This window comes from Mixophyes fleayi, chromosome 3 (assembly GCF_038048845.1).
Source record: "Mixophyes fleayi isolate aMixFle1 chromosome 3, aMixFle1.hap1, whole genome shotgun sequence".
Classification (NCBI taxonomy): domain Eukaryota; kingdom Metazoa; phylum Chordata; class Amphibia; order Anura; family Limnodynastidae; genus Mixophyes; species Mixophyes fleayi.
This window is the reverse complement of record NC_134404.1, coordinates 133,227,280-133,248,948: the sequence shown is the minus strand read 5'-3', so window position 1 is coordinate 133,248,948 and position 21,669 is coordinate 133,227,280. Positions and strand designations below refer to the sequence as shown.

Below are 21,669 nucleotides of genomic sequence, written 5' to 3'. Positions count from 1 at the left end.
GATATTACATTGAGTGTCATGTGTTCATTATAGAGAGAGGCCTGCTGCATACTTGTTGTGATGACAGAAGTAAGTATTATCTTCATAAATCTAAATCTTATTTAATCAAAATAAATTAACTATATACATAGCCCACAAGTGCTGCATCACGCTAAATCACCTGAGCGAGACTATTGGTGAAGAAGAGCAAAGTAAGGAGGTAGGGGTGTAAAAGCAGGTATGGGAGCAAGAAAGACTCCTCAGGAATCCCAGGATTCAGTGTCCCCCATGTAAATTTCCTATCTATATTACAATAAGAATCAGTAGAGGTGTTACAACTAAAACTATGTTGGAAAATTAAAATTTTTAAAGATTACACAATCAGGGGCGCACGCAGGATTGTCAGGGGGTTTTCCCCCCCCTGACCCCAAAAAAAAAAAAAACACGAGAGAGAGCTGCTGCGCATGCACCCGCGCATGCGAAGCAGCTCCGTTTCGGCAGCGCTGTCCTATACTGCAGCCGCGGCGCTGTCAAAGAAGCATCCGCGGCGGTGCTGTATACAATACAGCACCTCCTCGGACGCTTCTTTGACAGCGCCGTGGCTGCTGTATAGGACAGTGCCGCTATGGTGGGCACTAAGTTAGCGCAGGGGGGGGGGTTTCTGGAGACTCAGAAACCCCCCTGCGTGCACCACTGACACTAATAATGTTTTTTATGCTTATCTTGGTGTCCTATTTATAAACCGTGTTCTGTGAAAGTGTGCTTTACTATTGTGCAGCAATGCTTGTGGATTTAGCATTAGAGTTAGAACCATAACACTAGTTTCTAGAATAATGTACAAAAGTCTCTTCGGCTGTTGTGGAATTCAGACGGTCATACCAAGGACACCTGATGTACCTGTCACTCCAGTGTTTTGGTACCTCCACACATTTATAGGAGAGCACAGCATTATCGGAACAATCTGTGTCCCTGTTCATTGAGTGAGCTCTTGGGAATCTGTTAAATAGTTGTTGTAATTTGCTCTCTTAAAGTGCCAACTCTGCCTAATGACAAGGTGAGTGTGATTGCAAAATGAAAAGCACTTTATGATATACCCTTTTAATGTTCTTTTTGAATTACACTGCTTATTAACCTTACAAGGTTGCTATGGCAACTTGGGAGATCAGAAATCTCTTTTTTTTCTGTGAGAATAAAAATGACTGTCCAACTCATATTCTCCGATATGGTAATTACTACAAGTCTGTAGTAGCTACATTTATTTGGAGCACATTCACTTTTGCATTTTTAAGCTGTTGTCCTTACTTGCAGATTAGCGATTGTAGGCAGTAATTTACTCCATTAAAAATAAACTAAAAATATCATGCTATTATGTAACGTTATATAATTCTTGGTGACTGATATTTTACCACTACAGCATAGCATATGGTGAAGGAAAACCATCTTTGAGCATCACACTTTCTAAAGTGGACAGTGAATGATTAGACCTGCACATCCAAAGAGAAGTGTGCTAATTGCTTACACAGCAATCCCACTGAGACAATCAGTAGTATCATGACAACAGGTTAGAATAGCTGTTCAGGATTTCATCAATCATACAAAAGTAATGTAATAGGAGTGAGAGTAAACAGGTTGGTCTGCACAGTACACTAACCTATATACTGTACAAAACAAGTGTTAATAAAAAAAAAAGTAAAGAATATCATGTTTGCATTTTAACTATTGACAGAATGCTACTGAATAACTAATGAAAGATGATCAGAAAACTAATTTTCTTAGAGTTCACTTACCCAACTGTTCCAAACTCACATGTCCCAGCACAAAAAGCCCACTTTTCTTCAGATCGTTTGCAAATGTGATAAGGTTTTTGTGGTTGTGTGGGTCGGAGACAAGCAAGAGAATCTGTGGACGCCAAAACTTGACGTGATCCTTACGTACATCCAGCATGAGCAAGTACTTCCTCACCTGAACAAAGGAGACGTTACATCTGTTTACATCACATGGAGAATTTTAGCAAACTCAGCAAAGCCAAAGAATCAAAGATAATAGACTTTGTATGAATTCTATTTCTCATTGTAACGTTTTTTTCTACTGTATCGCTATGTTAAGAATAATGAAACCAGGGCCGGATTAACCATAGGGCTAACTGGGCTACAGCCCAGGGGCCTATGGCATCCAGGGGGCCCTTGAAAGTGCTCAGCAACAGTATTGATCGGTCGGGGGCGGGGGCGATCAGTGCTGCTGAGCACTTTGACTGCAGTCCTTCTCCGGCGCGCTGTAGTCTCCTTACTGAGGAGATCTCGTGAGTCTCACTCTCACAAGATCTCCTCAGTAAAGAGAGTACAGCGCGCCGCAGGAGGTAAGTGCCGGGGGGGGGGGGGGGTGCGGGCAGCTCCGATCACGGGGGGGTGGGCCCTTACGGGGGAATGGAGGCCCCCTTAGCCCAGGGGCCTCCATTCCCTTAATCCGGCCCTGAATGGAACTGACAAGACATTACAGATAAAGAGAAGAAACTATATGCTTAACATATGCACAAAAAAAGATATCTGAAAAGACAAAATAGAACTAATAATATGCCATAGTTCCATATGGTTTATACTCTGTTCACCGGTTTTACACGCCAACATGAGGTATAGACAGATAAACAGTCCTCAGCTGTCAATATAGGCTCCTGATTGGTTGTGAATGATCATAGAAAATTAGTGTCATAGGATCTTCAGCCCACACCTAAGCTAACAGCTCATTGTTTTAAAATGTCTAAGAGAATTTTATTAGTAAGATAGAGAGGAAGAGGTTCAGTTTCCTAACTGGTTTCCATAAGAATGCTATTTGTATTAATAACTATATTGCAATTAAGCTTTTATTCATGCTGTACTTTTAATGTTAGATTTTTCACAACTGCATAAGTCTACTTTAAATACTGAAAGATGGATGGCATAATGCATTTGTGACCGTAAAAAGGACAAGTCTGTAGGCAGAGTGCTTTTATACAAGCAGTGGATCTCTGAGGTTAATTTAATATAGTTATTCAATCTGGAAGTGTTCTGTACTACGTATCAGAATTTATTTTATGTATATTTATGTATGCATTTGTACAGTTTGGGGCTGATGCAGAGATTGCAAAATTCGAGTGTAAATTACTCTTAAAAAAGTGCACGCAAAAGTAGTATATTTAAGTTCATATGCAGAGCTGTACACATCACGAGACGTGTCCATTTCTGCAATAGCAGCATATGTGCCTGCTTTACACCAAATCATCATCAGTGTATATTTGTACCTGTCCTCTAGCAGGTGCAAAAGAAACTCCTCCTAACAGGCGTATATGAGCCTTTGTACACCCTTCCCTCTCCAGTTGTAAGGAAGAGCAAGTGCCATATACGCGCATTGGTGCATATGCGCAGTTTACGCTACACAAACTGCCATATTGTCAGATCAGCATCAGGCCCTTCACATGTAATAACAAATTAATGAAAGTGTATACTACATTACAGAACACATTACATAGGAAAGATGATACACAGGGCAATTAAAACAAAAGTATAGGATGGACAGAAAGCTACATACTAAATCTAAGTGTCACAATGTGTATGAAAATGTCACACAATAGTGGTAAAAGGGAATTTGTCATGTATTGTGCTCTTTTTCGATGCTGTCAAACACAGCACAAGATCCGTGAGAACACCACGCTTGCTCTCTCCCTCTCAGGCTGGTGAGCTCAACCGCATGGACATAATTGCTGTTTTTATAAGTGGCAGTTTCTTTTGTACTTGATTATAGGTACAGGCACTCAGAGGAAATGATGAGCTATTAATAAAGGTTGTGCTTTGGCCTCATAGAGATGAATTGGGGACAGAGAGGAGGAGGCCAGCGTGTTGGAAGAGGGTGAGATTGTAGGTCACAGTTTGAAGGGCCACACTACATTCAAAGTAAAATAATAATCTTCCAGACAGAAAGTAGCATCGTTTTTTTTACCAAAGTTCTTCTAAAAGTATCCATCCATTATGATACTGTAAAGTATCACTTGCTGAAACCCTTCTCACATTACTTTTGCTAATTTTTTAAAGCAGCACTTCCAGATAATTGTGGGAGCTATTTCTGTTCAGCGCTTTAAAATGGCTGTGGTGGGGGATGAGAGCAGGTGGACCAATCAGAAGCCTTAATCTTATTGTTCCATGCAGTCACACCTCCCTCCGCAGCAACACAAAGCCCCGTTTTTCTTTAAACAGTGTTAAGGATGTGGGGCCTGATTCATTAAGGATCTTAACTTGAGAAACTTCTTATTTCAGTCTCCTGGACAAAACCATGTTACAATGCAAGGGGTGCAAATTAGTTTTCTGTTTTGCACATAAGTTAAGAACTGCCTGTTTTTTCATGTAGCACACAAATACTTGATAGCTTATTTGTACACTGAAATTTAAAGTTGATCTTTGTGTGCTACATGAAAAAACAGTCAGTATTTAACTTATGTGCAAAACAGAATACTAATTTGCACCCGTTGCATTGTAACATGGTTTTGTCCAGGAGACTGAAATAAAAAGTTTCTCAAGTTAAGATCCTTAATGAATCAGGCCTGTGATGTTTCTTTCTCATTTATACTACGTCACCTTACTGCATGTTGAGCACTCTTGCCTGCTTTTAATTAACTGTCCAACAGGGTCAGAGAGCAAATAAATTGAATGAATTTATCATTGGAATGAAGGAGACATTATAAATAAAAGCTGCTCTCTTGATGTCTGTTGTCAATAAAAACGTTCACACGTTCAGAGATGATTTAATTCCCTGACACGGCCCAGTTTTTTTTAACAATATCAATCATTACGTTTTAATCTACTATACTTAGAAGGAAAAACCAAACTGGAAAATATGGGCTATATCTGTGTAATTGTTTTAATAAATAGGTTTGTTTATGCTGTTTGTTAGTTTTTGCTGACCTTCTAAAGCACTGCTGGAAATAGGATCTCATATTATGGCATCAGAGCTGGAATCAGCAATACAAAGCAGAGCTGAGAGATGTTTGTTGTGTTAATAAAACTAGCTAAACTAATGTTGAGTGTGAGTACAACATTACAACTAGCATAGCAGAATACAGCAATCATTACATCTGTAGCTTTGAGACATCTACATCTGCTATAGACCTGTGATGATATTTCTAAAACTTTACATTAGTGAACCAAAGGCTTGGCTTGACTGTGGTAAAGTACAGACTGACCATTACATATATGTCATAACTGAATTGGCTTCAGCCATGATATAAGCATGGGATAGATGATATAATGACTGGGCTTTCTATGTTCTACCATTTGTTCAAACCTTACTGATGTGCCAGGTCTGTAGGATGGACCAATGAGAGCCAAGGTCAGAGATCCTGCCAGGATGTACAATTTGCTCCTGCACAGCACTGCATGTAACCAGATGCAGCACGTCACAGTGATGTCTACCCCATTAACTTATTTCATATGTCAGCCATATGATGGCTATATGGCTATTAGATAAAAAACATACATAGTAAGAGGAGGGAGGAGAAAGATGTTTGTTTTGTGCATGTAAATATCAAGCCTTTTCATCTTATTATTTTATTAGCAAAGCAAAGGATTAGACAATACTATTTACTTAAGTTTGTTATACACAGGGAACTGTCAACTAGTTATTTTCCCCATTTCTCTGTTGTATTAATCAATTGCACAAACGTGTGTTTCCAGCTTTAATTTATTAAACATTGTGCCCTAGTCTTATATGATTGCAATCAGGGGCTGGCTTGGCTGGGGGGTAGGGTGACATATGCCCTCCCACCTGGGTCGGGCCCATAGTGGGTTACCTTAGGCTGGTTCACTGAGCTACCTGCATTTTTATTCCTTTAAAATGTTCTTAATAGTCTGCTGAGCCGAGTCCCGCTTCCAAGCTAAACTTTGCCAGCCAGCCCCTGATTTAAATCCATTTATTGTTATAAAACTGTGTCAGAATCATCACATGTGTGAAAGCAAGTGCAGACAGCTGCAATATGGCCCTCCATCTGTGGGGCCAAACTGATCATAGATCCCACCACTCTCAGGTTAGCATAAGATAAAATCTTCTCCTTGTAAAGTAGGGGTGAGCGGGTTCGGATTTTTGAAATCCGAACACCCCCGAACAGTGCCGATCCGAGCCCGGATCCGAGCACTGTTCGGGGATTCCCGCCCGACGCAAAACTCAGAATGAGGCAAAACGTCATCATCCTGCCGTCGGATCTCGCGAGATCCGGATTCATATTATTCCCCGCTGCACTCCGCCATCTTCACTCGGGCACTGGAGAGGGAAGAGGGAGGGTGTGTGATGGTGTCCTCTGTTCTGCTCAGTCCAGCGGTGAAACACACAAGACGTCTAGCGCTGGGAAGACCTCACTTGATAACTGAACACTATAAAAAGGATATGATATGGCAACAATTCCAAAGTGCAAACAAAATTTATTAAAATAGGATGATCGCACGGTGTAATCCTTCTAATGTATCACATAGTATTGCACAATAGTCGACTGTATTAATTAAAAAGACAATTGATCCACATAAATGTATCCTATTGTCCTAATTCAAAACAAACCTGCACTACATATAACGTGGTCTCTGGGCCACTATGGAGAGAGGCAAACCATGAACAGGTCAGAGTAATGCCAGTAAAAAGGTGTACACTCTTAGAAAATACTAAAGTTCCTGGATGGCATAGAGATTGAATACATGCATGATTCAAAAAGGGGATCAATCTATTAATTTTACAGTCCAGTGGTGCTGTCCTGCTCAGTCCAGTGGTGCTGTCCTGTGCTCTGTCCTGCTCAGTCCAGTCCAGTGGTACTGCTGTTTAATTCCACTGATCCTGCCGTATAAGTCCAGTGGTACTGCCGTATAAGTCCACTGATCCTGCCGTATAAGTCCAGTGGTACTGCTGTTTAAGTCCACTGATCCTGTCGTATAAGTCCAGTGGTACTGCTGTTTAAGTCCACTGATCCTGCCGTATAAGTCCAGTGGTACTGCTGTATAAGTCCACTGATCCTGCCGTATAAGTCCAATGGTACTGCTGTTTAAGTCCACTGATCCTGCCGTATAAGTCCAGTGGTACTGCTGTATAAGTCCACTGATCCTGCCGTATAAGTCCAATGGTACTGCTGTATAAGTCCACTGATCCTGCCGTATAAGTCCAGTGGTACAGCCGTATAACTCCAGTCCAGTGGTACTCTCCTGTGCCGCATATAATTTTTAAAGGCTTTGCCGAGTGTGTATGGTTTAAGGGTACGCTCTCTTGTGCTGCATATAATGGAGAACAAAAATTTGGAGGATAAAGTAGGGAAAGATCAAGAACCACTTCCTCCTAATGCTGAAGCTGCTGCCACTAGTCATGACATAGACGAGGAAATGCTATCAACGTCGTCTGCCAAGGCCGATGCCCAATGTCATAGTAGAGGTCATGTAAAATCCAAAAAGCCAAAGTTCAATAAAATGATCCAAAAAAAGAAATTAAAATCATCTGAGGAGAGACGTAAACTTGCCAGTATGGCATTTACGACACGGAGTGGCAAGGAACGGCTTAGGCCCTGGCCCGTGTTCATGACAAGTGGTTCAGCTTCACCCAACTATCTAAGCCCTCCTCCTCCTCCCCCCTCTAGAAAATTTAAGAGAGTTAAGCTGTCATCAAAAACACAGCAAACTCTGCCTTCTAAAGACATGACATCACAAATCCCCAAGGAGAGTCCAATGGGGTTGGTGGTTGCGATGCCTGACCTTCCCAGCACTGTACGGGAAGAGGTGGCTCCATCCACCATTTGCAGCACGCCCTCTGCATATGCTGGAAGGATCACCCACAGTGCAGTTCCAGATTTTGATAATGAAGGTGTCAATGTTGTACACCAGGAGGAGGATATTGATGTAGCTGGTGCTGAGGAGGAAGTTGACGAGTAGAATGCTGATGTGGTTTTCTTAAATAAGGCACCAGGGGGGGGGAAACAGTTGTTGTCCATGGGATGAAAAAGCCCATCGTCATGCCTGGGCAGAAGACCAATAAATCCACCTCTTCGGTCTGGAATTATTTCTATCCCAATTCGGACAACAAATGTATTGCCATATGTAGCTTTTGTAAAGCTGCAATAAGCAGGGGTAAGGATCTTGGCCACCTAGGGACATCCTCCCTTATACGTCACCTGAAGACCCTTCATAATTCTGTGTTTAGTTCAGGAACTGTTGCTAGGACCGTGAGCAGTCCAGGGACACCTGAATCCCTTGGTGCCGTTGTATCCACACCAGCAACAACCTCCTTGTCAATTTCCTCCTCGATCTGGATCGGAGATAGTCCTGCAGGCCATGTCACCGGCATGACTGAGTCCTCTTCAATCCGAGATTCTTCCGGAGGATCCTGCAGCGGTACGCCTACTACTGCCGCTGCTGCTGTTGCTGCTGGGAGTCGGTCATCTTCGAAGTCGTAAGACCGCTACGTCTTTAACTAAGCAATTGACCGTACTACAGTCGTTTGCCATGAGTACGAAGTACGACAGCAGTCATCCTATGGCAAAGCGGATAACTGCGGCCTTGACAGCTATGTTGGTGTTAGACGTGCATCCGGTGTCCGCCATCAGTGGAGTGGGATTTAGACGGTTGATGGAGGTATTGTGTACCCGGTACCAAATCCCGTCTAGATTCCACTTCACTAGGCAGGCGATACCCGGGATGTACAGAGAAGTACGAAAAAGTGTCCTCAATGCTCTGAAAAATTCGGTTGTACCCACTGTCCACTTAACCACGGTCATGTGGACAAGTGGTTCAGGGCAAACTAAGGACTATATGACTGTGACAGCCCACTGGGTAGATGCATCGCCTTCCGCAGCAACAGCAGCAGCAGCATCAGTAGCAGCATCTCCGAAACGCCTGCTCGTTCCAAGGCATGGAACGTTGTGTATCACCGATTTCAGTAAGAGGCACAACGCCGACAACCTCTTAGAGAAACTGAGGGAAATCATCTCGCAGTGGCTTACCCCACTTAGACTCTCCTGGGGATTTGTGGTGTCGGACAACGCCAGTAACATTGTGCGGGCATTACATATGGGCAATATCCAACACGTGCCATGTTTTGCCCACACAATAAATTTGGTGGTGCAGCATTATCTTAAAAGTGACAGGGGCGTGCAGGATATGCTTGTGGTCGCCCGCAAAATTGCGGGACACTTTCGCCATTCTGCCACTGCCTACCGAAGACTGGAGCACCATCAAAAAAGCTTGAACCTGCCTTGCCATCACCTCAAACAAGAGGTTGTGACGCGCTGGAACGTCACTCTCTATATGCTATAGAGCAGGGGTGTCCAACCTTTTAGCTTCCCTGGGCCACATTTGAAGACGACGAGTTGGTTTGGGCCGCACATAAGATACACTAACAATAACGATAGCTGATAATCCAAAAAACCATAGAAAACATAGTTAACATATATATATATGAGAAAAAAGTGATATATATATATATATATATATATATATATATATATATATATATATTTATATTACTTTTTTTTCCAAATCCCCCTATACTTACCTTTCAATCACCCTGTTCAAAAAATCCTCTCTAGTTATTATACTATAATCACTTTTTGTATTGTTTCGATGCAATATCAATAAAGTGCATTTATGCCAGGCATTGTATATCAGGGTGCCCTGACCAGGCCTGCGGTACCTGACATATACATCACTGTGACCCCAAATTGTGACCTGTTTTGCTAATTACACCACTATGTTAGTTAAGGGATAACAACTTATAATGGGCCAAAGAGAATATTATATATAATGCCCCATTAGTATTACAAGTAGAAGTATGTAGCAGGGAGATAAGGTCCATGATGCTCCAGGACCAGGTGACTTTTATTCACTGGTCAGCGTCCCTTGAAATAATAAAAAAAAATCCCCCTTAACTTACCTGTTAATCGGCTTGTTCTCCTGTCCTCTTCTCTTCTTTTCTCTAATTCTGTGCTGCTGATTGTTCTTCTCGCGCGGGTGACTCCTCTGTGCTGCGCTCCGCAATGGATGTTGGGCGTGATGACATCACGCCCGACATTCACTGCGAGCACCGCACGGAGGAGGAGACAAGGGAGGGAGCCCAGGGCCCTCTTAACAACTTCTTGGGCCCCCGGGCACAGCAGTTAACCGGGTCCCCTATATACATATATATATATATATATATATATATATATATATAAAAAATAATTTATATATATGGGCCCTGCAGCCCAGGGGGGCCCGTCGGAGGCAGCAAAAAAAAAAAAAAAAAAAAAACTGGAAAAAAAAATTCAATACTTACCTTGCGGTCAGCTGGCTATCTGGCTCCCTCCATGGTCTCTACCGTCGCGCACCGCAATGGATCATGACATGAACAATGACATCACGCCCGACATGCACTGTGAGCGCGACGGAGGAGGAGACCATGGAGGGAGCCGGATCGCCAGCTGACCGCAAGGTAAGTATTGTCTTTTTTTTTTTTTCCAGGTTTTTTGGTTTTTTTTGCTGCCTCCGACGGGCTCCTGGGCACCTGCCCATTGTGCCCAATGGGAAAGACGGCCCTGAGGGAGCCTGAGTACCAGCTGATGTGACCGCAAGGTAAGTATTTTATTTTATTTTTTTTGCAGGATTTTTTTTTTCCATTAAAAGTGCTGCCCCCTTGCCACAACCAAAACTCCTTCTGGGCCACATTTACAGGCGTGCTGGGCCGCATGCGGCCCGCGGGCCGCGGATTGGACAACCCTGCTATAGAGGATGGAGGAGCAGCAAAAGGCCATTCAAGCCTATACAGCCACCTACGACATAGGCAAAGGAGTAGGGATGCACCTGAGTCAAGCACAGTGGAGACTGATTTCCGTGTTGTGCAAGGTTCTCCAGCCGTTTGAACTTGCCACACGAAAAGTCAGTTCCGACACTGCCAGCTTGAGTCAGGTGATTCCCCTGATCAGGCTGTTGCAGAAGCAGCTGGAGAAAGTGAGGGAGGAGCTGGTAAAGCATTGCGATTCCACAAAGCATGTAGCTCTTGTGTATGAAGCCCTTTGTACGCTTTGCCAGGATCCGAGGGTGGTCAGTCTTTTAAAGTCAGAGGAATACATTCTGGCCACCATGCTCGATCCTCGGTTTAAAGCATATGTTGTGTCTCTGTTTCCGGTGGACACAAGTCTACAGCGGTGCAAAGACCTGCTGATCAGGAGATTGTCATCTGAAGAGGACCGTGACATGGCAACAGCTCCTCCTTCATTTTCTTCCACACCTGTGGCTGCGTGGAAACAGCTGAGATTTCCTAAACGACCTGCTGGCGGGGATGCAGAGCAGGCAGGAGCGAATTTGAACATCTGGTCCGGACTGAAGGACCTGCCAACGATTGCTGGCATGTCTACTGTCACTGCATTGGATGCTGTCACCATTGAAAAAATGGTGGAGGATTACTTTGGTGACAGCATCCAAGTAGACATGTCAGACAGTCCTTACTTGCACTGGCAGGAAAAAAAGGCAGTTTGGAAGCTCCTGTACAATCTGGCTCTATTTTACCTGAGTTGTCCCCCCTCCAGTGTGTACTCCGAAAGAGTTTTTAGTGCAACGGGGAACCTGGTCAGTGAGCGGCGAAGGAGGTTGCTTCCGCAAAATGTGGAGAAGATGATGTTCATCAAAATGAATTATCAATTCTTCAATGAAGACCAGCAATGGCCTCCAGAGACTACAGAGGGACCTGTGATTGTGGAGTCCAGAGGGGACGAATTGATAATGTGTGAGGATGAGGAAGTACACACTGAAGGGGGTGAGGAATCAGAGGATGAGGATGAGGACGACATCTTGCGTCAGTAGAGCCAGTTTACTTTGTACAGGGAGAGATGAATTGCTTTTTTTGGGCCCAAACAAACCAATCATTTCAGCCACAGTAGTTTGGTAGGCCCTGTCGCTGAAATGATTGGTTTGTTAAAGTGTGCATGTCCTTTTTCCGCAACATAAGGGTGGGTGGGAGGCCCCAAGGACAATTTCATCTTGCACCTCTTTTTTTTCTTTGCCAGCTCGTTTTGTGGGGGTCCAAATGAACCAATCATTTCAGCCACAGTTTTGTAGGCCCTGTGGCTGAAATGATTGGTTTGTTAAAGTGCGCATGTCCTATTTACCCAACATAAAGGTGGGTGGGAGGGCCCAAGGACAATTCAATCTTGCACCTCTTTTTTTGGCATTATGTGCTCTTTGGGGCCTAGTTTTTCAAACTGCCATCCTGTCTGCCACTGCAGTGCCACTCCTAGATGGGCCACGTGTTTGTGCCACCCACTTGTGTCACTTAGCTTAGTCATCCAGCTACCTTGGTGCAACCTTTTGGCCTAAAAACAATATTGTGAGGTGTGAGGTGTTCAGAATAGACTGGAAATGAGTGGAAATGAATGTTATTGAGGTTAATAATAGCGTAGGAGTGAAAAAAAAATAAATCTGGATTTTAGCAGTTTTTATGCTTTTTAAAAAAAAAATCAGAACCCAAAACCCAAAACCTTGAGGGGGGTGTTTTGGCAAAACCCATTAGAACCCAAAACCTGAAGGTAATCAGAACCCAGAACCCAAAACCCAAAACGCGAAAAGTGGCTGGTGCACATCCCTATTGTAAAGACATTTATTCCAAGAACAAAATAATATAAATAAAGATATTTTACTTCAATTCAAATAATACAAAGAAGAATTACAGACATTTTTTATGTATCTATTTAAGTTGCCTTAGTTTCTACTAAAAGAATAAATCAATTAAACTACAGCTGCTTGGAAAAGACACCTGGAAATAAAAGAAACACAGGCATATAATACCAGACCTGAGGATTTACATAGAGGAACCTGTGTAAAGTGTTGTGGATGGGCTGGTAGTAAGCTGCTGCCGTGACTGCCTCGCTCTTAGATATCTTTTATTATTGTCTCTTTATTTAAAAGAGGAAACAATTACAATTCAAATGAAAAGAATAAAATTCATGCATTAAAAGGCTCTATATTTTACATCTCTCCTGTTAAACCTTGGATTAAAATTCCGTGCAGATGTTGAAGAGTTAACAAGCAAACATAAAATGACGAAATTCAGAATAAATGGACAGCTAACAAGCTATGTAAAAACAGCATTCTACCTGGTAAGTGTCAAAAGCTTTGTATTAAACAGAAAGCCGGCTATGAAAAGATAAGTGAGCTCAGTAATAATATTACATTTGAGTCTAATGCGTGTGATTTCACTGCAGAGATGGAACAGGTGGTGGGCTTTGTGTCTGCACAATGAGACCCCACTATCAGCAGCACAAAAAAAGAGAAGATATTATTCCCGATGGGATTTTGCAGACAAAGCATAAATTTGGTATAATTCATAGCAAATTCTATTACTCTACCAGTGCTGGCTGCATACATTGTAGGAAAGGCTTGTTATGTGTGTGTATATGTAGTTATATACGTTTTGCTATACTCCATGGCAGACACTTCATGTATTTAATCGCTCATGTATAAAATGCATTCGTTTACATTGGTCTCTTCTCACATAAGTTTTCTTATTACTATAGTCTTGTTTATGTTATTTTTGCTGCATGTACTATTCTTGTCCCAATATCCTTTTGTACTGTCCATATTACATTGCTCATTCCTTCTAAATCAGCCACACCCCACCACTCTCACTTCCCAAGTTTAAATTCCCATCCCCACTCTAAAGTGTTGGACATTTATGAAACTGAGTAAAGAAAACTGGAGAAACACAAGAGTTACTGACAGTTCCTGACAATTGAAAATTTGTTATGAAAGGATTCTCAAATAAACCAAAATTTTACTCCATTCTTCTTACTCCACTTCCAAAAATGCTTTTTCTTCAACTTGTACATTTCTCTTCCTCCCACTCCCTAATATTTGACACTTCTCCAGTCTATCCACTATCGTTATTATTAATGTTATGATGTTAGGTGATCTAGAGCTTATACAAGTATACAATGATACTTGCTTAAGTAAACATGCTGAACCGGGGAAGCTGGCCACAGTTATGAACTAGTAGTTGCCTATTTATTTTATACTACTTCAAACCTTTAAACATATTCTCATTACAGTCTGAACACAAGAACCTACCAATAGATTATAATGCGCAATAGACAGTATATATAAATATATCTCACCTGATGGAAGATGAGGGCCTGAGAGATAAAACCCCAACTATGACTGGGAGACAAGTAATGTAGGCACAGAAGTAGGATCAACATGAAGGCGACACTGGCAGAGGCATAGATAGGCTGGATAAGGAACATCATGGTCACACAACCCAAAATTCCCAAGACACAGGTGTGCCACGTGAAGTAGTGAAACGTTGGCCTGTGGGTGGAGAGAAAAGAACATGATGCATTGGGGTGGTCACAGACTACAACATTACAAAAGTATGATAGCATGTAACAGCCCTCTAATGATGCTGATTTCTCTTTATGTCAGAAATAGAAAACTGATGTTAGATTCAGGAGAAAGTCAACTGTAGGAGCCAGCAGGATCTTCTAAGGAACCAGGAAAGATCTGCATCCATTGATCTCAAAAGAAATTACTCCCAAAAGTTTGGCACCAGTAGTCATATTTTAGGCTCATTGGCTACCTTGCTCCTGGGATTTGTCCCACTTTGCTTTATTTTATACAGTAGTGTGTACAAAAACTTTTATTGCACTTACATAAGTGGTGAGGCAAGACACAGAAGCATAATAATGTAATTGGATGCACATTTCCTTTGTACCCTGCAATGCTAAGCATCACATAGGAAATCATCCCACACCACAATATTAATTTTATCTATTTGGGTGTGTGATGTATTCTTCCCTGTAAGAGAGTGCAAATCACTGCATTTAAGGCCATCCTGACGCATGTTGGAAATACGGCCACAAAGCAGTACTGACAGCTGATTTCAGTATAGGATTATATAAATTAAAAACAAGCATTTGGGAATGATTCATAATCACCTAAGGTGGCAGAAACACTAAATACAAATCTGATAGTTTCCCCCTAGGCATCGTTTTAATATATTAAGTTTCAGGGACACTTTGATGCTGGGAAAGTGCTTCTACTCTACACCCCGCCAATGTATATGATCGTAATACATTCCTATTGTAAATACCCTCTTGTTAATTAACAGTAACTTATATACCCCACTGGATAAGAATTCAAGCACACAGATGAACAGTGAATTACAAAGCAGAGAGACTCTCCTATGTGATCCCTGTGTACAAAACCATGACTTATTTCCCAAAGCGTTGCCTCAGATGCATCAGTGCTATATAAATATTGCACATGTATCACACACCCCTTTGCATGGATTTCTGGTACTAAATAAATAAAAGACTGAATTTTCCCTCACAAGTACATCACTGGTCTAAATGAGGAGCCGGCCGCAGCATGCATTTTTCCTGCAATAAGTAATAATACTGAACTTCACATGGAGTCTGATAATAAAAACTTGATTTGCATATTTTAGCACCAGCAGTGCCTGCAATAATCCCATGATTATATAATTAAGACCCATCTTTAAATGTTTTTTTTCTTTTCTCTTTTTGATTCAGATATAATTTGACCCTTTTGAATATTTGTTTCACAGCTTGGATGCTCAGAAAGAGAGATTTTTTTTTTATTTGCATAAAATTCTTCGTGTCCTTTTCAATACTCGTTCCAATGTCTGGTTGATGTAACTAATACTTACCAACTTTTATTTCCTCCCCTCCGGGGCACGGGGCAGAAGGAGACGGGGTGCCGTGAATCACATCATTTCATTGCGGGCCACAATGACGCGATTTGTGACGAATCGCATCATGGAGGCCCACATTCTGCCCACCTTACCAGGAAATTTGCATTGTGCGGGAGAATAGATTTCTCACCGGGAGTCGGGTAGACCTACTTGCAATTTGGGAGTTTTTTGACCATTCCGTGAGAGTGGGTAGGTATTATGTAAGCATGAAAGAAATCTCATTAGTATCTCATGCTACCAATGTCACAAAGGTTATTATGAATGCAGACAAAGTTGTACAACAGTTTCAATAACAAGTTAAAAGGATTAAAACAGATTGTCCTGCAATTAAGATTTTTTTGTACATTATACTAATGAATCATTATAAAATTGCTGATCATTGCTACGGTTATTTGGCATTATAGTCGAGTGACAGGATCTGTAGCAAGGTCATAATCAAATCACCAAAAAACCATTTGTTTGGTGGGGAAGTTACACAGTGTTTCCTGTCAGCTGACGACAGCACACGTAGGTCCATACAGCTGACAAGAAACACAATTATTTGCTTTCTGTATACTGAATGCAATTCTCCCTGTCTACTCTTATTCTGTAGGCTTTACATATTAATGCTTATTGTTATGGCGTATTATAAATGGCATTATAACCAAATTCCGTAAGAGGGGTCTGTATCATCAAGACAGTACGGTACTAAATGCATACTTGCCTACTTTCAGTAGGCGACGTCCGGGAGAGGGGCGTGACTAGAGGGCGGGAGGGGGCGGGGCACCTTGAATCGTGTAATTTTGGCCACGCCCCCATGAGGGAAATGACAGTTTGTCCCAGGGGCGGGGCCAAAATGGCGCGATTCTCAGTGAATCGCATCATTTTAGCAAGGGAATTGCGGGATGCGGGAGAAATGCCAGCTCTCCCGGGAGTCCACTCTCCCGGGAGTCCGGGAGTTGGCAAGTATGACTAAATGGCACTTATTTATTAAGCACACCCTAGGCCTTAGTTAGCGTTAGGAGTATGTCCAGCTAGGTGTAAGTTTGCACATTGGCAAAAACATGTTGCATTGCTGGGGTACAAATTTAAAATTAGCAAACAGATTTAGAGTTGGGAGGGGGTCACGTCCTAGCTCAGCTCTAAATGGCAGTGTAAGCAGAAATCTGCTCTGTCTTTGTGTGCTGCATGCACAATTCCCTGTTTGCACCAAAATGGTTTGTCGTGGTGAAAATCTATACTCTTTAGCTGTATTTGTTCCTTACTCTAATTGCGCTTTTCCACAGTAGTGCAAATTCCAGGAGAACCCAGAGGAGAGGTCCAAGTGAATAAGTGTAAGCGTGTGGTGGGGGGGGGCATGGTGATGAGATTCACATCATCATTGCCCTACCCCCCACTGTGCAATGAAACGTGGCATCACTTGATTTGCTGTGAATTGCCCACTTCCCTAAGGAGGGATCCGGAAGAGGGAAGTGTGGTTCTGGGAGTCTGGGAGAACTCACAGTAAATCGGGAGAGTCCCAGACATTATGGGAAAGTATGCTCCAAAGAGTGCCTCAGTCTGTTTGTGCTTAGTAAATGAGATCTAATGTATCATCACCAGTTATTTATATAGCGCCACTAATTCAGCAGCGCTGTGCAGAGAACTCATTTACATCAGTCCCAGCCCCATTGGAGCTTACAGTCTAAATTCCTAACACACACACACAGACTAGGGTCAATTTGTTAGCAGCCAATTAACCTAAATGTATTTAGGTTCTCTCATGCAGCATTACAGTATTCCTGGTAATGATTATAAATGTAATTACTATGGTAATTCATTATTTTGATGTTCCTATCACTGTTTATTTTAGTCCTATATAACTCTCTGAAACTGTTTGAAAAACATATGGACATATTTGTTCCTCAGGACACACTATGATCATATCCTAACCTGCAGCAAATAATACAGAGGGTTAGAATCCTATACCATCAGTAAGACACCAGCTGTCACTAGTGCAAACTAAAATAATGAAAGCTAATATGTGATTGTTGCTATGAGTTACTGTTCCCTGCACCATTCTAGTAGAGTACTGAACCAGCAATTGTACCACCCATATGGTCTTTACTAAGGTGAAATATTTTCTACACACAGAAATTCTCCACTGCAGTTTGAGTCATCTCTTAGTGAGAAGATTTCATTACACTGTACAAAACGAAAACAAGCGATTTACTTTCAGAGTATTACATGAGAATGCATTAACAAACTATCTCTGATGTCCTCTTTTAAGCTATGAGATCTGTATTACTCTAGATTACTCTTTCCTCATTTTCTATAATTGTGTTTTGTGCTTGTCCTATAATCATGAGTTTTTGTGATTCTCCTTCAAATTACGCAAAAATGTGTTTCTTCTAAAATGTCCAGTTTATTCCCTGATTGTTTGTGATACATGTATAGCTTAAACTCACACTGCATCAGGTGGCCATGGCAGTGCAGAGGTTAAGAGATCATAGCTCCTTGGAGTCAGGATTATGTGCAATTTTCAATCAGCATCCACACTAGACACTCTGATACCAAAGTCCAATACGAGGGGTGATGGATTGGGAAAGCTTTTAACAGACTTATGTCCTGTGGCTCTCACCTGTCCATAATCAAGAGTTCACTGGGATCTGACTGAGTATGATGTTACCCTGCTGGGGCTACATGCTGAGACAAGCCACAGCCAACCAGACTCTCTGGTAATGAGGATATAATGTACAAGGAAAAACCCAAACAGTCTGGGTGTTACATAATACATTTTGCTGGATTAACTCATTAGCAGTTAGTTAGGTACATTAACCTAAACATATTACACATAATTGATAAGCCAAGTGCTAAAATATCTTGGGTGGACTTATAAATGAAGGAACAGATATAATTCCAGATCACAACATGAACATTTTATTCTGCAGACCTGCCAACTTGTTTTTTTTTCACTGGGTGATAGCCATAAATAACAAAGCTGCAAAATGAATATGTTAAATTAGTGGCAAGATTTTAATTAACACACCATTAGAATGAAAATGATATAAGTAGAGCAAAATACACTGTAAAATGAATGTGCTATGAGCCTCGGTGAGATTCTAAATCAGAAAAAAGACATACTTATTGCAGCATATAAGTACATGCTTGGCTTTCTTGAAACCAAATAAAAACATATTGAAATAATCAAAAAAGTGAATGTTTAATTTACTCCATATTGCCTATATGCCTTTATATTATATATGATATTCCCTCGCAGCCCACTTGCAAGGTGAGGTCACAGTGTGATGTGTCTATGGGACCGATTGTACTGAATTCAGCTCCGTAGCTTGAAAACGAGCACTCCAACATCTTGACTTTGCAAATGCCAGAATTATTCTATGGCCTGTATGTTAACCATACCTCCATGTTATTGAGGAGCTTGTAGTACTATTATAATAATAATCACTTCACACACTACCAATTACCTTATAGCTTATAGCTGTTTGATTTGTCTAATAAGTAAAGCTACAGAATCTCATCCATAGAGGCCAAGGGATTAACCGCCGGGCCTCATACCTACCCTCTAAAATGCCTTACTCAAGTAAATTAAGGGGAAACAGGTGATGTTTGCCCTTAACTGTTCCAGAAACAACAACTTTACATTGTTATATATATATATATATATATATATATATATATATATATATATATATATATATATATATATATTGACCCTGCAGGCCTTTACAGCAAGACTTTCACATGAATACTAATGTCGTAGCATTGTTTCATTTCACTCAACAACAGAAGCCAGAGATGGAGTTGGTAAAGAAGAAGAGTTATTTTTAATTTCTGAGTTGCAGGGTCAATCACACCCTACAAAATACTGCTTCAGTCTCTGAGACAGTACAAGTATCATCTTGTCTCCCTCTATCTCCCTAGACTTAAGTGCATGGACATTCAGTTGCTACTAATCCCAGTCCTCATTCATTGTACACCTAATATTTTATAAAGTACAAGACTACATACAGTTTTTTTTCTCTTTACAATGAGAAAAACTACAGTGACAGAGAGATACACTTTGCATTCTTGAAGATGGACCATCTACAAAGCTGGTCACAATGAAGAGAAGCAGTGTAAGATAGCTGGCGAGGTTGGAGAAGTTCCTGTCAGGAAGGTCCATTGATAAGAGTGATAGACCAGGGAATGCTGAATGAGTATTGTGGAAATTGTAAGAAATAGATGGATAACAGCACAATACAACAATGAAGGCCGATATAGTTTTCTGGCCATTTCAGAGTTCTCCTCTAGCTATCTCTCAACACACTCATCCTCCAAGTTTACAATACAGCACTGTTAAAAATCCAGTTGACACTTTCTACCTGCCTACCCAGAACCGATGTCTCCCGTCATCTATATAGCGCTGGTCTTATCCATCCAGTATACATATCCCCCTACTCTATCTAGTGTCCATGCAGAACATAGGAGTCTCCCACCAATTTAGTGCAGACTTATTGCAAGTGTATAAGTTACATCTGCCTATTCAGTACTTGTCTGTCTGCCCAGCACTGAGCATCGTTCATAGATAATAACAGTATGTATATATTCAGTGTATAGCCCTAATCTTACTAGATCATGTTACACTAAGCTTATTAAGAACCCCACTTTCTGTGACTACTTCCCCTATAAAGCATCACCTATGATCTTGGCTGCATACCAACATGGTGTTTTGTATAACATGGTGTTTTGTGTACAATTTAAAAGAAAAAAAAAACCACTTAGCAAATGCAAATGACTATTGTTGTTTTTATCACCATTATTATTAATAGTTCTCTTTAGAACAATGGCATATAGAATAATGTGCTCCCCTTTATACTTTTCTTTCGCTCTTTTAGCGACAGCTCTTATTCTTCAGTATGACACCTCAGCTGGAGCCTGTGACATGGTGGCATGCAGGGGCTGGCTATTAGGAATGTAATTGCAGAGGAGGAAAGTGGCATTGTTACTAGTCTAAAGGAGGTCTCGCATGCAGGTGGGAATTATAGGGAGAAAAACACCGAAGCCAACACAACAATTTAACCATTTCAGTCACATAACAATGTGTGAGAGAAGCAAGTCTGAGACATGGCTGACACAGAGCTACAGGACTAAGAGAACCATTAGGATGCAGACAGAGGAGAGGTAAAGGGTTACTTCATAAAGGAACATAACAGCTGCCTTTCAATGGTAACTTAGATATTTTTGTAAATTGGTGTTGGGTTGTCAACTCTTCACATCCAACTCTGAATATCAGCTCTAGATGCAGGAGATGATAACAACTCCTGAAGTGGTGTATACAGTATTAAGGGTTTAAACTGATGTAGAGTAATAAGAGAGCAGGAGCCAGGTGTACTCTACTCCTGCATAGGAGAGTGTACTGGATATGTGGTGCAGTCAGATTACAGGAGACAGACGTGAACAAGGCACATTGTGGAGTGTGGAGAGAAGTCTAGGAGCAGACAGGGAAGAGAAATCAACAACATAAATGCTGACAGGGATCGTCCATTCACTCCCCCATTAAAACGCAGAAAGATAATTATGATTAAAGTCACATATCACTGCTAGTGCAGTATAATAACCAAAGGAGGCAAATCTCCATTATTAACGGAAATTATATGCTAAAAATTTGCTAGATTTAATTGCTTCTATAAATGATGACGACTTTCCTTTATTTTCCATACTGACAGCCAGTGAACATAATAGATGAAGCTGCAAAAAAGCAGGTCCACATTGCAGATGATATTTTGAGATTAAATCCCTATATTTGAACTGTTGTGAATGTTTGTAGTTTGCCGAGAAGTCTACGGCTGGTGCAAAATGTTGCTCTTTCTAAAAGAAGAGCTTGTCAGCTGGTAGTACTGCTTGCTCAGTGCGACCTAGCCAAAGCCAAGTATTGCTCCCACTTGCAAGAAATACACTTTATGTTGTGGGACAAGATATTTAAATGAGCTTTAAGGTGCATATTTT

General features: G+C 41.3%; 1 protein-coding gene across 1 annotated transcript in view; it reads right to left on the bottom strand.

Annotated features, from left to right (window-relative positions):
• The window catches only part of LOC142144014 (solute carrier family 12 member 9-like), a 174,517-nt gene that overhangs the window by 7,981 nt on the left and 144,867 nt on the right, over window positions 1-21,669 (bottom strand). Inside the window, exons 10-11 of the mRNA XM_075202355.1 lie at window positions 14,105-14,297; window positions 1,767-1,941 (exon numbers count right to left, since the gene is read on the bottom strand). Coding sequence (XP_075058456.1) covers window positions 1,767-1,941; window positions 14,105-14,297 — 368 coding nt within the window. The remainder of the gene's footprint in view (window positions 1-1,766; window positions 1,942-14,104; window positions 14,298-21,669) is intronic.